The 14460-nt window shown below is 43.9% G+C and overlaps 5 protein-coding genes; 1 reads left to right on the forward strand and 4 right to left on the reverse strand.

Moving 5' to 3' along the window:
• Nucleotides 1-121: 121 nt before the first annotated feature.
• On the forward strand, nt 122-1176 carry GSBLH_T00003380001 (uncharacterized protein; the record flags this gene model as incomplete). XM_013042109.1 has 5 exons in its annotated part: nt 122-163; nt 196-405; nt 439-546; nt 579-878; nt 907-1176. The coding sequence occupies exons 1-5, from the start codon at nt 134-136 to the stop codon at nt 1174-1176; spliced, it is 918 nt and encodes a 305-aa protein (XP_012897563.1). The 5' UTR covers nt 122-133.
• Nucleotides 1177-1234: 58 nt separating this feature from the next.
• Nucleotides 1235-3435, reverse strand: GSBLH_T00003381001 (uncharacterized protein; the record flags this gene model as incomplete). Its single annotated transcript, XM_013042110.1, has 4 exons — nt 1235-1534; nt 1565-2696; nt 2727-2836; nt 2869-3435. 4 exons carry the CDS (start codon nt 3433-3435, stop codon nt 1235-1237), a joined length of 2109 nt encoding a protein of 702 aa, XP_012897564.1.
• A 116-nt stretch (nt 3436-3551) lies between these two features.
• Nucleotides 3552-4016, reverse strand: GSBLH_T00006636001 (uncharacterized protein; the record flags this gene model as incomplete). The annotated part of the gene is made up of 1 exon (XM_013042111.1): nt 3552-4016. The coding sequence occupies one exon, from the start codon at nt 4014-4016 to the stop codon at nt 3552-3554; it is 465 nt and encodes a 154-aa protein (XP_012897565.1).
• A 37-nt stretch (nt 4017-4053) lies between these two features.
• On the reverse strand, nt 4054-4940 carry GSBLH_T00006637001 (uncharacterized protein; the record flags this gene model as incomplete). The annotated part of the gene is made up of 4 exons (XM_013042112.1): nt 4054-4389; nt 4435-4606; nt 4676-4695; nt 4758-4940. 4 exons carry the CDS (start codon nt 4938-4940, stop codon nt 4054-4056), a joined length of 711 nt encoding a protein of 236 aa, XP_012897566.1.
• A 438-nt stretch (nt 4941-5378) lies between these two features.
• GSBLH_T00003382001 (uncharacterized protein) lies at nt 5379-5902 on the reverse strand (the record flags this gene model as incomplete). The annotated part of the gene is made up of 2 exons (XM_013042113.1): nt 5379-5561; nt 5591-5902. 2 exons carry the CDS (start codon nt 5900-5902, stop codon nt 5379-5381), a joined length of 495 nt encoding a protein of 164 aa, XP_012897567.1.
• Nucleotides 5903-14460: the final 8558 nt, after the last annotated feature.

Here is a 14460-nt window from a genome sequence, read left to right on the forward strand (position 1 = left end):
TGAGTCGCTCCTTGTTTGTTTCGATACACGTACAGTCGAAGGGGATGGCAGCGGAACAAAATTAAAGTGGAAATAACCGCGGTTGTAAATCGCAATTGTTTTGTTCAAGTCATTCTTACCTGAGTAATAACAAATGAAAACCGAGTTCTCGAACGCAAGAAGAGTTTGGAAAATGGAGATTTTTGTTACTCGTAGTTCTACTACAAAGATCCCGCTGACCCCAGTTCCTTCGTGTTTGAAGGTCTGTGTTGTGCCGTGCACTCGCCTATGAACGAGGATCTGTCTCTGAATTTGGATGCCGTCGAGCCCATGGCAAAACATTTGGTTGATAGCCATGTTACGGGAGCCTTTGTGTGCGGAACTACCGGAGAGTCGATTCTTCTGTCTGTGGAGGAGAGAGAAGCTGTAGTTGCCGTGTCTGCCCCTCTAAGCTTGTAGCTGGCCGAGAAATGGATTGAAGTCGGTCACAAGTACGGACTGTGCGTCATTATTCAGATTGGTCACGAGACTCTCTCTGTAGCGCAACAGCTCGGTCGTCATGCCGCTGTTTGTGTTTGCTCGTCGACGTCACTGTCTAGGAGCACGGAGCCGACGCAGTCGCTCTGGTTCCTCCGCGTTTCTTCGCTCCCCGCTCGCTCGGCCACTTGGTCCAGTGGATCGAGGATGTGGCGAAAGTGATTCCCAAGCTTCCGGTCTTCTACTATCATCTGGATATTGTGAACTACACGCCGTACCCGATCCACAACTTTTTGGAGCTGGCCGCTCCGCGCATTCCCAATCTGTGCGGCATGAAGTTCACGGATTACAACTCCTTCGAGATGGGACTCTGCTTAGACGCCAGCAACGGTCGCTACACCGTCATGATGGGTCGTGAGGAGGTAGACGCGCTCATGCGATGGCATGTAGGCGATGCTGGCTGCGCTGGCGACAGGCTGCTCGGGCTTCGTGGGCTCGACGTTCTCCGTGGCGGGAAAGCTCTTCGACCGGATTCTGAACGCGTTTGCGAAGGGCGATTGGGCGGAAGCGCGGAAGGACATGTCGCGAGCCCGCCAATTTATCTCGCTGGTGAACTACGCAGGGAACAAATACGGCGAAGGCGTGGACTCGATCACGCTGTTTAAGGCGATCTGGGGCTTCCAGGGCGTGGAGGCGGGTCCGAGCCGGACGTTCGGGTGAGGGAGAGAGAGCGTGCTGAGCGGTAGACGATGCATGGACGCGGAGAAGCTGGCGCAGTTCAAGGAAGATTTGACGAAGATGGGGTTCTTTGAGTGGACGGCGTGGGTTGTTTGTTGGAACAAAGAGGGCAATGCTTCGAACGAACGTCTTGCAGGTAGTCGATGAGGAACTGCGGAGAGAGCGCGGAGCGCAGCTCGGTGGAGACGGAGTCGGCGATCTTGGCCTGGCTCTCGTCGTCCAATTCGAGGAACATTTCCACCAGATCGCCGTCGATGCAATAGGCGAGGTTCTTTATGCCGAACGGCGTGTTCGAGCAGCGCCATTGTTTGTGATCCAGGCCTCCCACGGGCGTGATAACCTACTCGTCATCGCTCGCACGCACCGCAACGTTCTCCATCGCCGTCTCGATCGCGCGCAGCATGCGGAACTCGCGGTCGTTCAGCGCGCCGATCATTCCGATCCGGCCGCTCACCGTGGCGAACGCCAGGTTGAACGCAATCTCCGACTCCTCCGCCCGCTTCTCTTTCTTTTTGTCTTCTGCGCCGCTCCGGAAGAGCTGCACCGGCACAAAGCGATTGATTTGATCGTCTAAGTGGAACGACTCTTTGGTCACCACGATTTTCTGCGGGTTGGATCGGTCCAAGTCGGCTTCCTCCACGACTTGCATCACCATCAAGTTCCCATATGCGTCGCCCACCACCATTTCGCTTTGGGCCTCAGGAAGTCGCTCCAACGCCGTGACATCGCGTCGTCTTCTTTCCGAGGCGATGCACTCCAGCTGCGCGAGCTGTCGACCTCGCACCACCTCCAAAACGAGTTTATACACGACCACGGAGTACAAAATATCGCCCAGCGCGATCGTCTCGTCCGCTTCGTTCGGACTGAGGCTCGTTACGGAAATGCACGCCACCTCGCTCGCGAGTTTGCTGATCGTGGAAGTCTTCTCGTCCACGTCAAAGACCTGCAGCTCGCTATTCACGCCGCAAACAACCTTTCCTTTAAACAAACAGATCGACAAGCAACCGCCGGAGAGCATCGTCTCGGCCACCAGCTCCAGCCGATGCTCCACCGCGCGCAGCACCAGCAGCCGCCCCTGCGACGGCTCGTTCTCCTCGGGCAGCACGAACGCCGTGCCCACCACGAACACTTCATTGCGCTCCGGCGCGTTCGAGAGCGGGAAGATCGATCCGGACGCCACGCACAGCGCGATTTCGGACGGTTTGAGCGGCAGCTCGTCGCGGATCGCGTAGGTCTTGGGGTCGCGCAGCTGCAGCAGAGCGGCGTTCTGCGAGGCCGCGGCGCGAGAGAGCAGCAGGAGCAGCGACTGCGTGGCTGGCTGGACGGAGAGCGCGAGGAGATTGTGCTGGAGCGGGATGCGCGCCGCGTGGACGCTGCGGACGTCGTCGATTTCGCCGAGAGACAGCGCGGAGGAGCGTGCGGAGACGAAGAAGAAGCGGTGCTCGTGCTCGTCGGGGAGCGAGGCGCAGCTGCAGAGCGGCGGAGAGTCGAGAGGAGCCATACTAGAGGAAACGGAGAAACGGAGAAGGTACAACCAACTGGTGTTTCGGTGGTAGAGGAAGCAGGACTCGGGACCGACCAATAGAAAAGAGTCGGGGTCATTGGATCGAACCCAGGTGCCAGGGAGGGAGGAAACGTGGAACTAGCGGTGAGAGGGCGGTCGAAAAAGGGAACCTGCTTGACGATCGACCAGGCGTCGTCGCGAATCTGCAGAATGGCGACTTCGCCGGTGACGAGAGAGGTGAGGAGTAAAAGCTCGCCGTTCTGCTCGACGAACATCATCGACTTCACCGTGCTGGCCAGCGCGCCTTCCACTCTCTCGCCCCGCTCGCCTCCCTCCTTCCCGAACCGCAGAATCCGCACCGATCCCGAGATCCACTCCCCCACGCCCACCACCACGTCCTCTTCGCGCTCCCACACCGCCAGCGCGCTGATCTCCTCCGCGAAGCTCACCGAGCCCAGCGCGCTCGCCTCGCCCGCCGCGCCGAGCCGCAGCACGTCCAGCCGCGCGAAGCTCCCTACCGCGAGGAAGCGGCCGGCGGAGGCCGCCAGCTGCACGGCCGCGGGGAACGCCACGAAGCCCGGCCGCGCGCCCTCCACCTGCAGCCCGGAGGGCGTCACGAACCCCACGCTGTCGCCCCACTGCGCCACGTGCAGCGTCCGGAACGGAAGAAGCTCCCCCTCCGGACGCAACGCGCGGTCCCGCAGAACGAATCGCTGCGTGCTCGAACCGTATCCCATCGCCAAATGAAACGCTCGCGACCGCTCGTAGCCTTCCAGCAGCAACGGCAGTTCCCGGCCTCCTTCCATCTCCGTTTCCACGGTTTCTCCAGTTTCCACGGTTTCTCCAATTTGATTCATGCCGTTCTCCTTCCGATCGGTTTCCCCAGTTTCCCCAGTTTCAATAGCGATCTGCTTGCACTCGACGCCACTGCGCACTTCGACCAGCGCGGCGGTCTACAATGAACCCGCTTCCCCGCGATTACCGCATCGAGTCCGCCCGCGGCGAGCAAGTGCGTCTCCCCGGGGACGGAGCCCTGCACGGCGGCCATGTCGAGAAGCGGCCCGGGGTTGGGGAAGCTGGCGATGGGCTCCAGCGCGTTCTGCGTGATGCGGAGCAGCGCGGAGGGACCTGCGTAGACCCCTGCGTAGACCACGCGGTTGTCGATGTAGCGGACCTGGGCGCCGGGACTCACGCGGCCCAGCTCGGAGTGGCGGATTTGATGATCGGGGAGGAGGAGGAAGAGGTGCAGAAAACCCTCCTTATCCGCGAGGAGGTACTTGTTCGGCTCGATTTCGTCCCACGTGACCGGACCCTCCATCGACACGGACAGTTTCGAGATGATGGTGCCGGAGAGACTAGGCGTGACCCGCGGGGATCGGAGGAAACTCGCAGAGCAGGATTTGGGAGTTCGAGCAGATCAGGAAGGAGCCGGAGTCCACGGGGATCAGCGCGTTCGACGTTTCGGGGATGGCGAGGTCCAAAAACCGCGGGGAAATGTCGATGACTTGGCGATTGGGGACATCGAGGGAGTAGACGCGGACTTGCCGACGACCTCGGAATTTGTAGAGAATGGCGAATCGGATCGAACGGTCGTTGGACGGGATGAATTGGAGGTCGCGAATGCCCAGCTCGTTGATGTGGATGTCGAACGCGTGGAACGCCACGTTGAGTTCGTTTGTGAGCGGAATAAACTAGAGAGAAGGGAGGGGAGGGGAAAGCACTTTGAGAGAACCAACATAGAGGGAAAGTAGACAAATGCGATTTGTGGGATCCACTCGGCAGATCGGAGCTCGCTGACTGTAAAGGAACCGAAAATGGGAGCGAAAGGATATGTCAACAGGTCTTCCTATCTTATTTTGAATATTGCCACGCACAACAGTGGGAATTTCTCGTGTCGAGGCGTCACAACTACAAAATAACGATCTGAACAAATGGAGACGAGAGGACAATAAAATAGAAATCTTCCGTATAAATCACTATGTTTTCCTTTCCACTATCTAACCATCATCAAAAACAACGGAATGGAACTCTCTATTCCATATTTCGTCAAAGCAGCAACCCTTCCATAAAGGGACACATCATAAATTGGAGTCAGCCCCGACTCAGATACGGAATACAACTCCAACTTGGATCCCTTCGCAATGATCACATCCAAACTAGAACTCGACAGAAAGTGTCCCTTAATGCAGTGCGTCACGGTTGTGGGCTGCTGCACAGTGACAACATAATGATGGCTGGCCATAAGCAACAAAAAATGAAACCCAAACATAATTTCAACAAACATCTCCAATCCTCTACTTTACACTTCCCCTCTCCTAATTCTCCGGAAAATTATACTTCGCGTCACTGCCTCTCCCGACCCCTACCATATTCACCATCGACTGTCCCATCACATTTCCCCCCTGCACCACGCTCGGCTGCATCTGCTGCATGCTGTCCATATACACGTAGCTGTTCGTCCCTTGCGGCACCTGCATGCCCTGCACTCCCTGCGCCACATGCGGCACCTGCGGAACCTGTGGAACCTGTGGAACCTGCGGCACTTGAGGGACCTGCGGGACCTGTGTGAAGGAAGGCTGGCTTGGCGGCATGAGCGTTGAGACGCTTTGTTGGTAGGAATTCTGGTTCGAAGACATGAAGCTGGGCATCGAGGCATGCATGGATGGGATCTGCGCGTCCATCATTTGATTGGGATTCTAGAGGAAACGAGGAAGAGAAGCGCGACGTAGCCATAATAAAGCGGGTCGTAGCCCACTTTGCTGTCCGGCTGATGCGAATACTCAACGGTCTCTTCGCGCGGAATAATGTCGATTAGGAAGTCGTACATCTCGTTGTTGCACACTGCGGAAATAATATCACTTTTCTGGATGCGAGGAAGAGAGAAATGGCTACTTGAAGGGTGCGACGTTTGCTTTCCTCCGTGTGCATCCACGCCACCAACGTCAGCTCACGAATGAAAATTTCGCAAGCCTTCGCAATAAGTACGGGAGCTTCGGAACCAATCATCTTAAAATAAGCGAAGAGGATCGAAATTACGCAGCTTTTGACCGAGTCGTCCATTTTCATAATCCTTTTAATTCGAGCCATGGGAAGTTCGTGATGCTTGTCGCCATTGATTGGCAGCTTGGTCATTTCCACCATTACTTTCGACCAGAACTCAGATATTTTCAAGTTTCGATTTTGTTGAGTTTGATTCAAATCCATCTTCCTGTAAGTCCAAACACGTACTATCTACTTGCTGGTAGTAGGAACTCTGACCTAGTGCAGACATTGGTTGCTGGCTAAGGAACTGATTACCGATAACACCTGAATTCATGGAGAGTGACTTCAAATCGCTACTACATCGATAACACAAATAGCAAATATACTTCCAAAAGGAGATTTACACTGAATAAACCAGAAAATGAAAATCGGAAAGCGCTCTCTCAAACAAACAACTCATAGCTAGTTAAGATAACTGAGACATTTGCAAACTATTCAAAATCTTAAAAACCGAATTATTATCTCCCACGATAAAGAAACTCATTCCTGCAGAAAAAAGCGTGGCTTTCCTACAATCAATTTCCCCACTCGCTTCTACCCTTCCGATTCCTTCTCAATCCGATCTCGCACCTGCTCCGCATCGCTCTCCGGGCCCAACAAGATCGGTTTGCACGCGAAATCAATTCCGAACTCGCTCGGCACGATCCGCTGCTTGATCTTCTTCCATCGCTGCTGGCTCGGCGCTCCCTTCTTCGGAAACACCACGAAGTACCCGTCCTTGCAGTTGATAATCCACTGCAGCTGGCTCGGGTCGTCAAAATGCACCATCTCCAGTAGGTACGCAAACAAATCCTCCCGTCGGCAGCGACTCAAAAAGCAGCTGAACCCCTCCGGAATCAGCGGGAGCTTCCGGGGGTTCCAGTTGCCCTTCCAGACGCCCTGCAGCCTGCTGCCGGTGACTTCGGAGCTGGGGACGAGCGTGGTGTCCATTTCTTGGAGCACCTGCTCCGAATCGTCGGGTCCGGAGGGCAGGGGAATCAGCTGGTTGTTGAGGCCTGGGAGTGAGCGAAAAAAAGAAAGGGAGAGATACTGTTGAGGACGTTGCGGACGGGAGTGAAGTAGGGATCGTTGCCGTTCAGAACGAGCTCGTTGGAGTTCATGCGGTGCAGAACGCAGTTTCTACATCGAATTCGAATCGAAGAGCGACTTCTCGCTGACCTCCACGACGTAGATGAGGAGGTCGATGTACTCCTTGTCGCTGAGGATGAGCGAAATCCGCGCGCGATGCTGGAACGCCACGCCGCTGATGCATTCGCTGTAGACCTTCTTAGCGGTCTCCGCGGAGTACGACTCCCCGCGGTATCGCACGTACCAGCCGCAGCTGTTGAAGAGAAACCCTTCGACGGTAATGTTGGCTTCGATCTTGAAGAGGGAGCGGATCTGCTTGAACTTGAAAATCACGGCGTAATCTGATAACTCGCCGTTGCTGAAAATGTTGATCGTGTTGTTGGACTTCTCGAGCACATTGCTATAAATAGGAGATAGCTCGCCATCCACTTTGAGCGACTTGGTGGGCGAGTAGGTACCGTCGTTGAAAGAGAATTCGGGGAGAACGATTTGGTATTGTGGAGTATGATTCGAGGAATACTCCACGCCCATGACCGGGGCAGAACAATAGCTTCGTGTATCGTGGTCATAGTTACGTGGCAAAAACTCTGTTCTATTATCTTCCAAGTAATTAAAGGCAGAAGCTGTTGATAATGAGTAGCCACGATTCAACTCCTGAGACTTCCTCCATAATGCTTTCTCAATATCTGGTAGGAGAGTTAAAAAGAGAGGATAATAATCATAATATCCCACAAAATAGGTTACCCCTAACTCTTTGCAAAAGAAAACGGTACTCTTGCTATATATTAGTAATACAGTGCAAAACGACTAAGATGTTGCGAGCTCTACCTCTGAAGAAAGCAAATCAAAGGACCATTTACAATTGGGCCAAGTATAGGGAATAACACATAATTTACTTGTTATCTTCAATACACTATCAATGACTATTTTCTTTATGTCCCGATCACCTGAACTTGCAGTTGAACAGCGATAACTCACACGTATTTTATGTGCTTCATTATCAATATCATATATTTCAATTCCATAACGTTTCAATTCATTTATAATATCTTTCTTACAACACCGCTTAATGTAGTATGCTATAGGAGTCATACCAGTTTTTATTACTTGGGATTCCCACCCAGTATTAAAACTCTCCATAAAGGATTAAAAACTTTAACAATAAAATGTGTAACAGGCATTATCACTGTACGCTTCTCTTTTATTGTATTCATATTATTCACAGCAAGTAAGGTAAAAACCATATGTAATTTATCTATTTTTCTTCTTTTGCTGGTTTAGAGAAAAATAGCATTCGATTACCAAAGAAGGACATGAACTGTTCGAATTCTGGTTCGATAAAGAGTTTAGTGCAATTGTTCTACTTTGTAAAAGACAGAATCCAGGAGGAATAAAGTCCAATATTACGTTTCGGGGCAGTATTTGAAGTCTAGATACAGAATCGATCTTTTTTTGGCCGGATAGTAATAACAGCCACAGAAGAAAGTAATAGAGAGAGAGAGACACTTTTCTTCTGAGTATTTATGAAAAGAAGGTTATTGCCCTTATATGGTTTAGATGTTGTATTATTCTTACAATAGAACTCTTAAATAGGAAGATGGTTACTTTTTTTCCTGCTATCTTGAAGAGTGTAGGGATCATGTATGTTAAGGCACAATAATAATAATAATAATATTATTATTATTATCAATATTGATACAGTTCCAATGTTTGGTGAAACTAGTAAATATGTTGACTCCTGTTCTTTGTACACGATATTATACCGTGTCTTTGGTTGATTCTTGTTTACTGTTATTTATATTTTAAAGTGCGGTGGTGCTAGTGGTAAATAGTTGAAGAGAATCACCAACATACAGGTACATGTTGCATAATCATGGCATTTACGAAAAACTAAGCACATGGACTTTCACACAATTTCCAGAATGATATAATACATACTTTTACTTGAAATATTGATGAATAGCAATGGTGAGTTGCATTCTATTGAACATTAATTATGGAGAATTGTGATAAAACAAACAGTATTTACTTATGCTCATAAACAGGGTTACCATAGCTGTCTTTTCCATAAGACATCTGACCCTTATAGGCTGGCTTGTAGACTTCATCGTATCTGCGAGCATTTCCATAGCTATCGTGGTAGTAATCCATTTTTCTAGTTTCTTACAAAATAAAAAATAATATGACAAGCCTCCAGACTAATAATTAACATGGCAGAACAGAACAGAACAGAACAGAACAGACAAACTGACGCACTCACGATGGAAAAATTGAGATACTGTATTTACAAAACATAAAGTACACCCTGAATGAATTACTTGATTTTGGTTCATAGGAGTCAAAAATGAAAGAATGTTAAACAAGATCTCAACTTATAATGATTATAGTGCAAACATATTTTGACGAGGTACTAAAAGCAGTTTCATCACTCCATTTATCTCCTCTTCAATTAAATATGTAAGCAACATAACACAGTATTGAGCATGTGAGTGAGTTTGTCTAAACGTTAAAAGAGTATTATGTGAAATAGGCAATGCTTGTAAATGCCTCGAAATACAAAATGAAATTAAAGAACACAGATAAGGCTGTAAGTATAGCAAGGACATTTATCTGTTACGTTTGAATACTCAATACTTGGCCATGTATTAACAAGAAACAATATATCATTTTGGTATATTATTTATGTGCACTGCATTGCACAATATACGACCTGGCCACTTTTCAGAATTCAGAGAGTATGTTCTGTCTAATTATATGCTGGGAGCCAATATTGTTTCATTATTAGATAGCAATGACTTGAAGCAATATACATAATAGAGTTATTCCAAAGTTATAAAGAATATACCACTAACAAACAGTATAAATAGAGCGTGATCATGTATTACAGGTAATTAAGAATACATTATTCACTTTTATACCATATTAGAATATGAGTCATTAATAAATTAAAAAAGTAATTCAATAAATGCTGTTTATTTAAAAGTACTTTCTTAATTTCGATGATACTGCTACAACTAAGCACAATATTACTATGCAACATATTAGATCCGTAGAAGTCACACGCGAAAAGGCTTTGGAGAACCAACCACAGGGTAAATCAACCTTGGATAAACGGTTCACATCTATGAAAAAGATTTGTAGAAATATCCTACAGTGAATTGTAACTTTTCGAGTATAATCAAAGCTATAGTTTTCTGATTCCAAAGTCATCAAATTAGTTAAGTCTAAGATATTATGTGTGAATAAGGAGAGAATACTTTTCATACTCAATCCACATGACCAATTGTCAGTTCCTCGTAGGGAATATTTACCAAGACTAATTCTTGTTAAGCTAGGAAGATCTTTAATCAAAATCAAGATCAATGATACTTTCAAAAACAGTATAAAGAGATGTGGCAAAAGAATCATATCCCAGTTCAATGGTTCGTAATTTAGGTAAATCTGTGCAATACTGCAAAAACAAATGATTACCTCTTATCTGAAAACGACAGTAATAAAAGCATCCCGATGTTTTATGAACATCGCCTATTTTTAGATATTTCAAAGAAGGAAGATTCTGTAATTCGAAGTATCCTGCATAATCACTGAAGCTATATGTACCAATATCTATTGATTCTAATTTTTCACAATTTTTAACAGAAAATGAGCGATCACTATTGCATCCATGCCCCTTTTTACTTTTGGTAAAAGAGTTTCCTCCAATTGCAATCGTTTTTAACATAAAGAGTCCGTAAGCAATGAACTTATTTGTATAATACAAATTCTCATTCCCCACCGTAATATACGAAAGGTATTTCATTGCACTCATATCAAACGATGTCACATATGCTGAATTACAGTCCTTATCATACAATCTCAAATATGTCGATTTCATTGTTTTACTCGAAAGAGATGAACAATGAGAAAAACCAGAAGGAATATCATTATATGCAATAATAGAAGATAGTGATGTATTAACATCTATATTATTATTGTGGAATATCATAACCACTTTCTATGATGGTTGTTGAATATATAACATATTTAAGTGCATCAGGTAAAACAACTGTATTGATTACAGGAATATCTATTAATGAATAAATATCGTCAATTTATAATACTTTTTAAAACAATAGTTCGGGGAGACCACAGAGAATACTTGACAGATTTTATGGATTGTAGCTTAGGAAGGTCTAGACTATTAGCAAAGATTCAACAACATATCATTACCCGTCATAACTAAAGAACAAGAATCCTCTCCCCATTCACCAAATAATGAGTGATATCCAATTACAATTGTTTCCAGTTGAGGAAGATCTAAGTAATTAGTGAAAATAATATAGTTAACTATTCAATGTAGTATTTTTAGATTTAGAAAACGAATAATCTCCTAATTCGATTGATTTCAATTTAGGAAGATCTAATTATGAGTTCATATATTCAATATTAATTACTTTGAATTATGAATAATGACGAATAGAAATTATAAGAATTGTGATTGTTAGAACCGATTTTGATTGATTGTAATGTTGGAAGATTGATCAATTCAAAGTCTCCTGCATAATCACTGAACCTATATTGACCAATTTCGATTGATTGCAATTTAACACAATTAGATATATGAAATGATTTTGAACTGACAGTATCACAACTATTTTTATGTTTAGTAAATGAATTTGATCCGATTGTCAATGTTTTTAATAAGTACAAACTCTTAACTTTAAAAGTCTTTGCTGATTTAAAGCAATTACTACCAATTCTGATTTCGGTCAAACGAGGATTATTTGATATAGTGAAATAGCGCACCAAATTCAGTCGATTATCCTTTACGATATATGTACTTTGGATAAGATTGATATAAGGTTTAGCTAAACTATAAAACAGTATGGCACCTATAGATAGTATACCAAAGATTCCTAATATAATATAAATCAACATTTGGAATCCATTATCTGACAATGGATCACTATTACGTACTTGGTAAATGTTATTCCTCAATATATAATGAGAAAACACTTTTGCTCGCTTAAACTTCATTTTCTTTCCATCTTTATCATTCATGCAAAACATGATACACTGAAGAATGACAATAAGCAAAAACAGAATAGATATACCCCAACAAACATCAACCAAATATAATAGAATAAGGGCTATAACAATAAGGAGGAATGGTATTACTAATCCCACTGTCGTACACCCAGCTATCCAGTTTTGCTTTTTCTTTAACTCGTTTTTTTATATGTTATTCCCATACCATGACGTATATTAGAAATGAAAGAACCTTTAAAAAGCAATGTTTGGCCATCAGGAGCATATTCTTCTCCTTGTCCATAGCGAATATAACCAACATTAGAAAGATATTTATAACCGCCTTGGTATTTCTTCTGTCCATTCGAATATTCTATCATTGTTTTGCCAAAAATCTGTTTTAAGAGTTCGATTTCTTTTCCGTTCTTCCAGTAACTTGTTCGGCTTATAGCCCCATTATTATACAAATTACACATTCCATCATTTAGGTCTTCGTCGTCCTTCTCACATATACGAATAAGTGTATTGTCCTCATCTATTTCTTTCCAGTATTCTTCCATTTCTTCCATACGATGCATTCTCAGTTTCTCCTCTTTCATAAAATCCTTCAAATGTAACATTTCCATATTTATCATATTCCTTATTTATTCCATGACAATAACTGTTCTCAAAACGTCCTCCAAACCACGATAAACCAGAGTCGTCGTTTATTGTGCATGATCCAAGAGCGATCCCATCAACAAACGTCAGTGTTGCTATATGTATGCCTTTGTCTGAGAATATATACGACTCTCCATTCATTTTTAAGTCAACAATCGTAATTTTAATAACATAACCTTGATAAGGTTGCTTGACCGATACTTCGGCATCTCCGTCAACTTGATTAGTTAGTTGTATTGGAAATTGCTCAGATATATTATTTTCCCAGCAATTCTCACTATTCTCCTTGTTCAAGCCAGGTGGTTTGGCTAAAACCGGTCTTACCACAGGAGCAAGATTAATTTTATGTTCGTAAAGTTCCATGTTCCTAAATTGTATATTTATGGCAAAAAAACAAAGGTCATGTTATTTTACAAATACACATCTTTCCTTTTTAATGTACAGGTCATACTGATTGCATATTTATTTCTCTAAAATGTTGTTTAGAAAGTCATTGGAAGGGTGAGAAGAAGAAATGTCTAATTCTTCTGAATATTCTGCCGTAACACACTACATATCATTCTGGTATATTTATGATTCATATTCAAACAAGGGTACTATTTTTTGAACTGTGTGTTATTACGTTTCTTTTATCTTGTAGAGTGATGAATAACATAAAAATAAAGTCAGAGAAAGTACTGACTGACGATTGTAGGATGATTGAGTTAAACGTGTTGGAGTCTTTTTAGACTCGATACATGCATTAATATATTTATTTCAGATCTATTTGAAATCTTTCGTACTCTTTGAGACATATTATTCGTTCCTTTCGTTTTGAGTAAATAATAGAAACTCTAATAATAATGGGTATTTTAAATACATCATTTGTATTGAAAATAGACGATTATCTACACAGAACTTTGTATACTGCTATTCCATACTGTGGTTTGTTGGAGTAGCTGCATCTACATGAACATGGTCCCTATTTCATAATTTGACTATAAGCCTTCTGGAACATTGATTATCTATGTTATTGCTTATTCCAAATAATATCAAATACGAAATGTGTGTGAATAGCCTTGTTCTGTAGAGTTGTGCTCATGGGGTGGAAATCGTAATCTCCCGTTCCATCTTTTATTGTAAGTTGTGTCATATCCCAATAGACATAATATAAACGCAAATCTATGTAAATCCTCACATGGTATTTGATTGTAAAGGATAGAATGTATACTATCCTATTTCATTACATATTATGACAGTGTGATATTAAGCGAACGTCGAGTTTCATGTTCTCAAGTGCAACATAAATAGTTGTATTGGTATTCTACTACTGGTTCTATTTACTGCTCATATTTCCTATAAAAGGAACTGTATGTTCATCTCAAATGATAGTTTACGAAATATGCTAATAAGTATAGTACACGACGCTATAACATAATTTAATAGTTAAATATAGGAAAATTATCCCAAAACAATTAACATTTATGCATTCCCATAACATGAGTAGTAGGACGTTTATACAAAGCGTGCTCTATGATTTCTGCGCTATCCGTATAGTATTTACCTTACTAGTAACACTTCTTTTGCAATACATTTGTATTTGTGAGTCAACAAATATGTATGTTACTCTGCTCCATATTTTAGTGATACAACTGTTTTTTGTTTATCTTCTACCCTGAAAACACAGTAGTTGTCAAGCATTCTAATTCTATATCATTTGTCACTGATTATATTTTCTCTTCTTAGTACTATACTACACATAGAGTTCTGTATAATGAAATAGAATATCTATGGTTCTGTAAGTTGTCATCAGAACAAATACACTCATTTATACCTTGGCATATTCCTTTTCCTGAGCTTTTTTCATTGTGATCTTCTAACTTGATGTTGCAAGGTGGTGACCTATCAACTCACTACACTTACTCATAATGTTCCTTCTATCGTTTTCTCATATTGGTTTTCTTAAGGATATTGACTTAGGGAAGGAAACAATAATCCAATGATCC

Source organism: Blastocystis hominis (assembly GCF_000151665.1).
Source record: "Blastocystis hominis, Singapore isolate B (sub-type 7) whole genome shotgun sequence assembly, scaffold_3".
NCBI classification, from domain to species: domain Eukaryota; class Bigyra; order Opalinata; family Blastocystidae; genus Blastocystis; species Blastocystis hominis.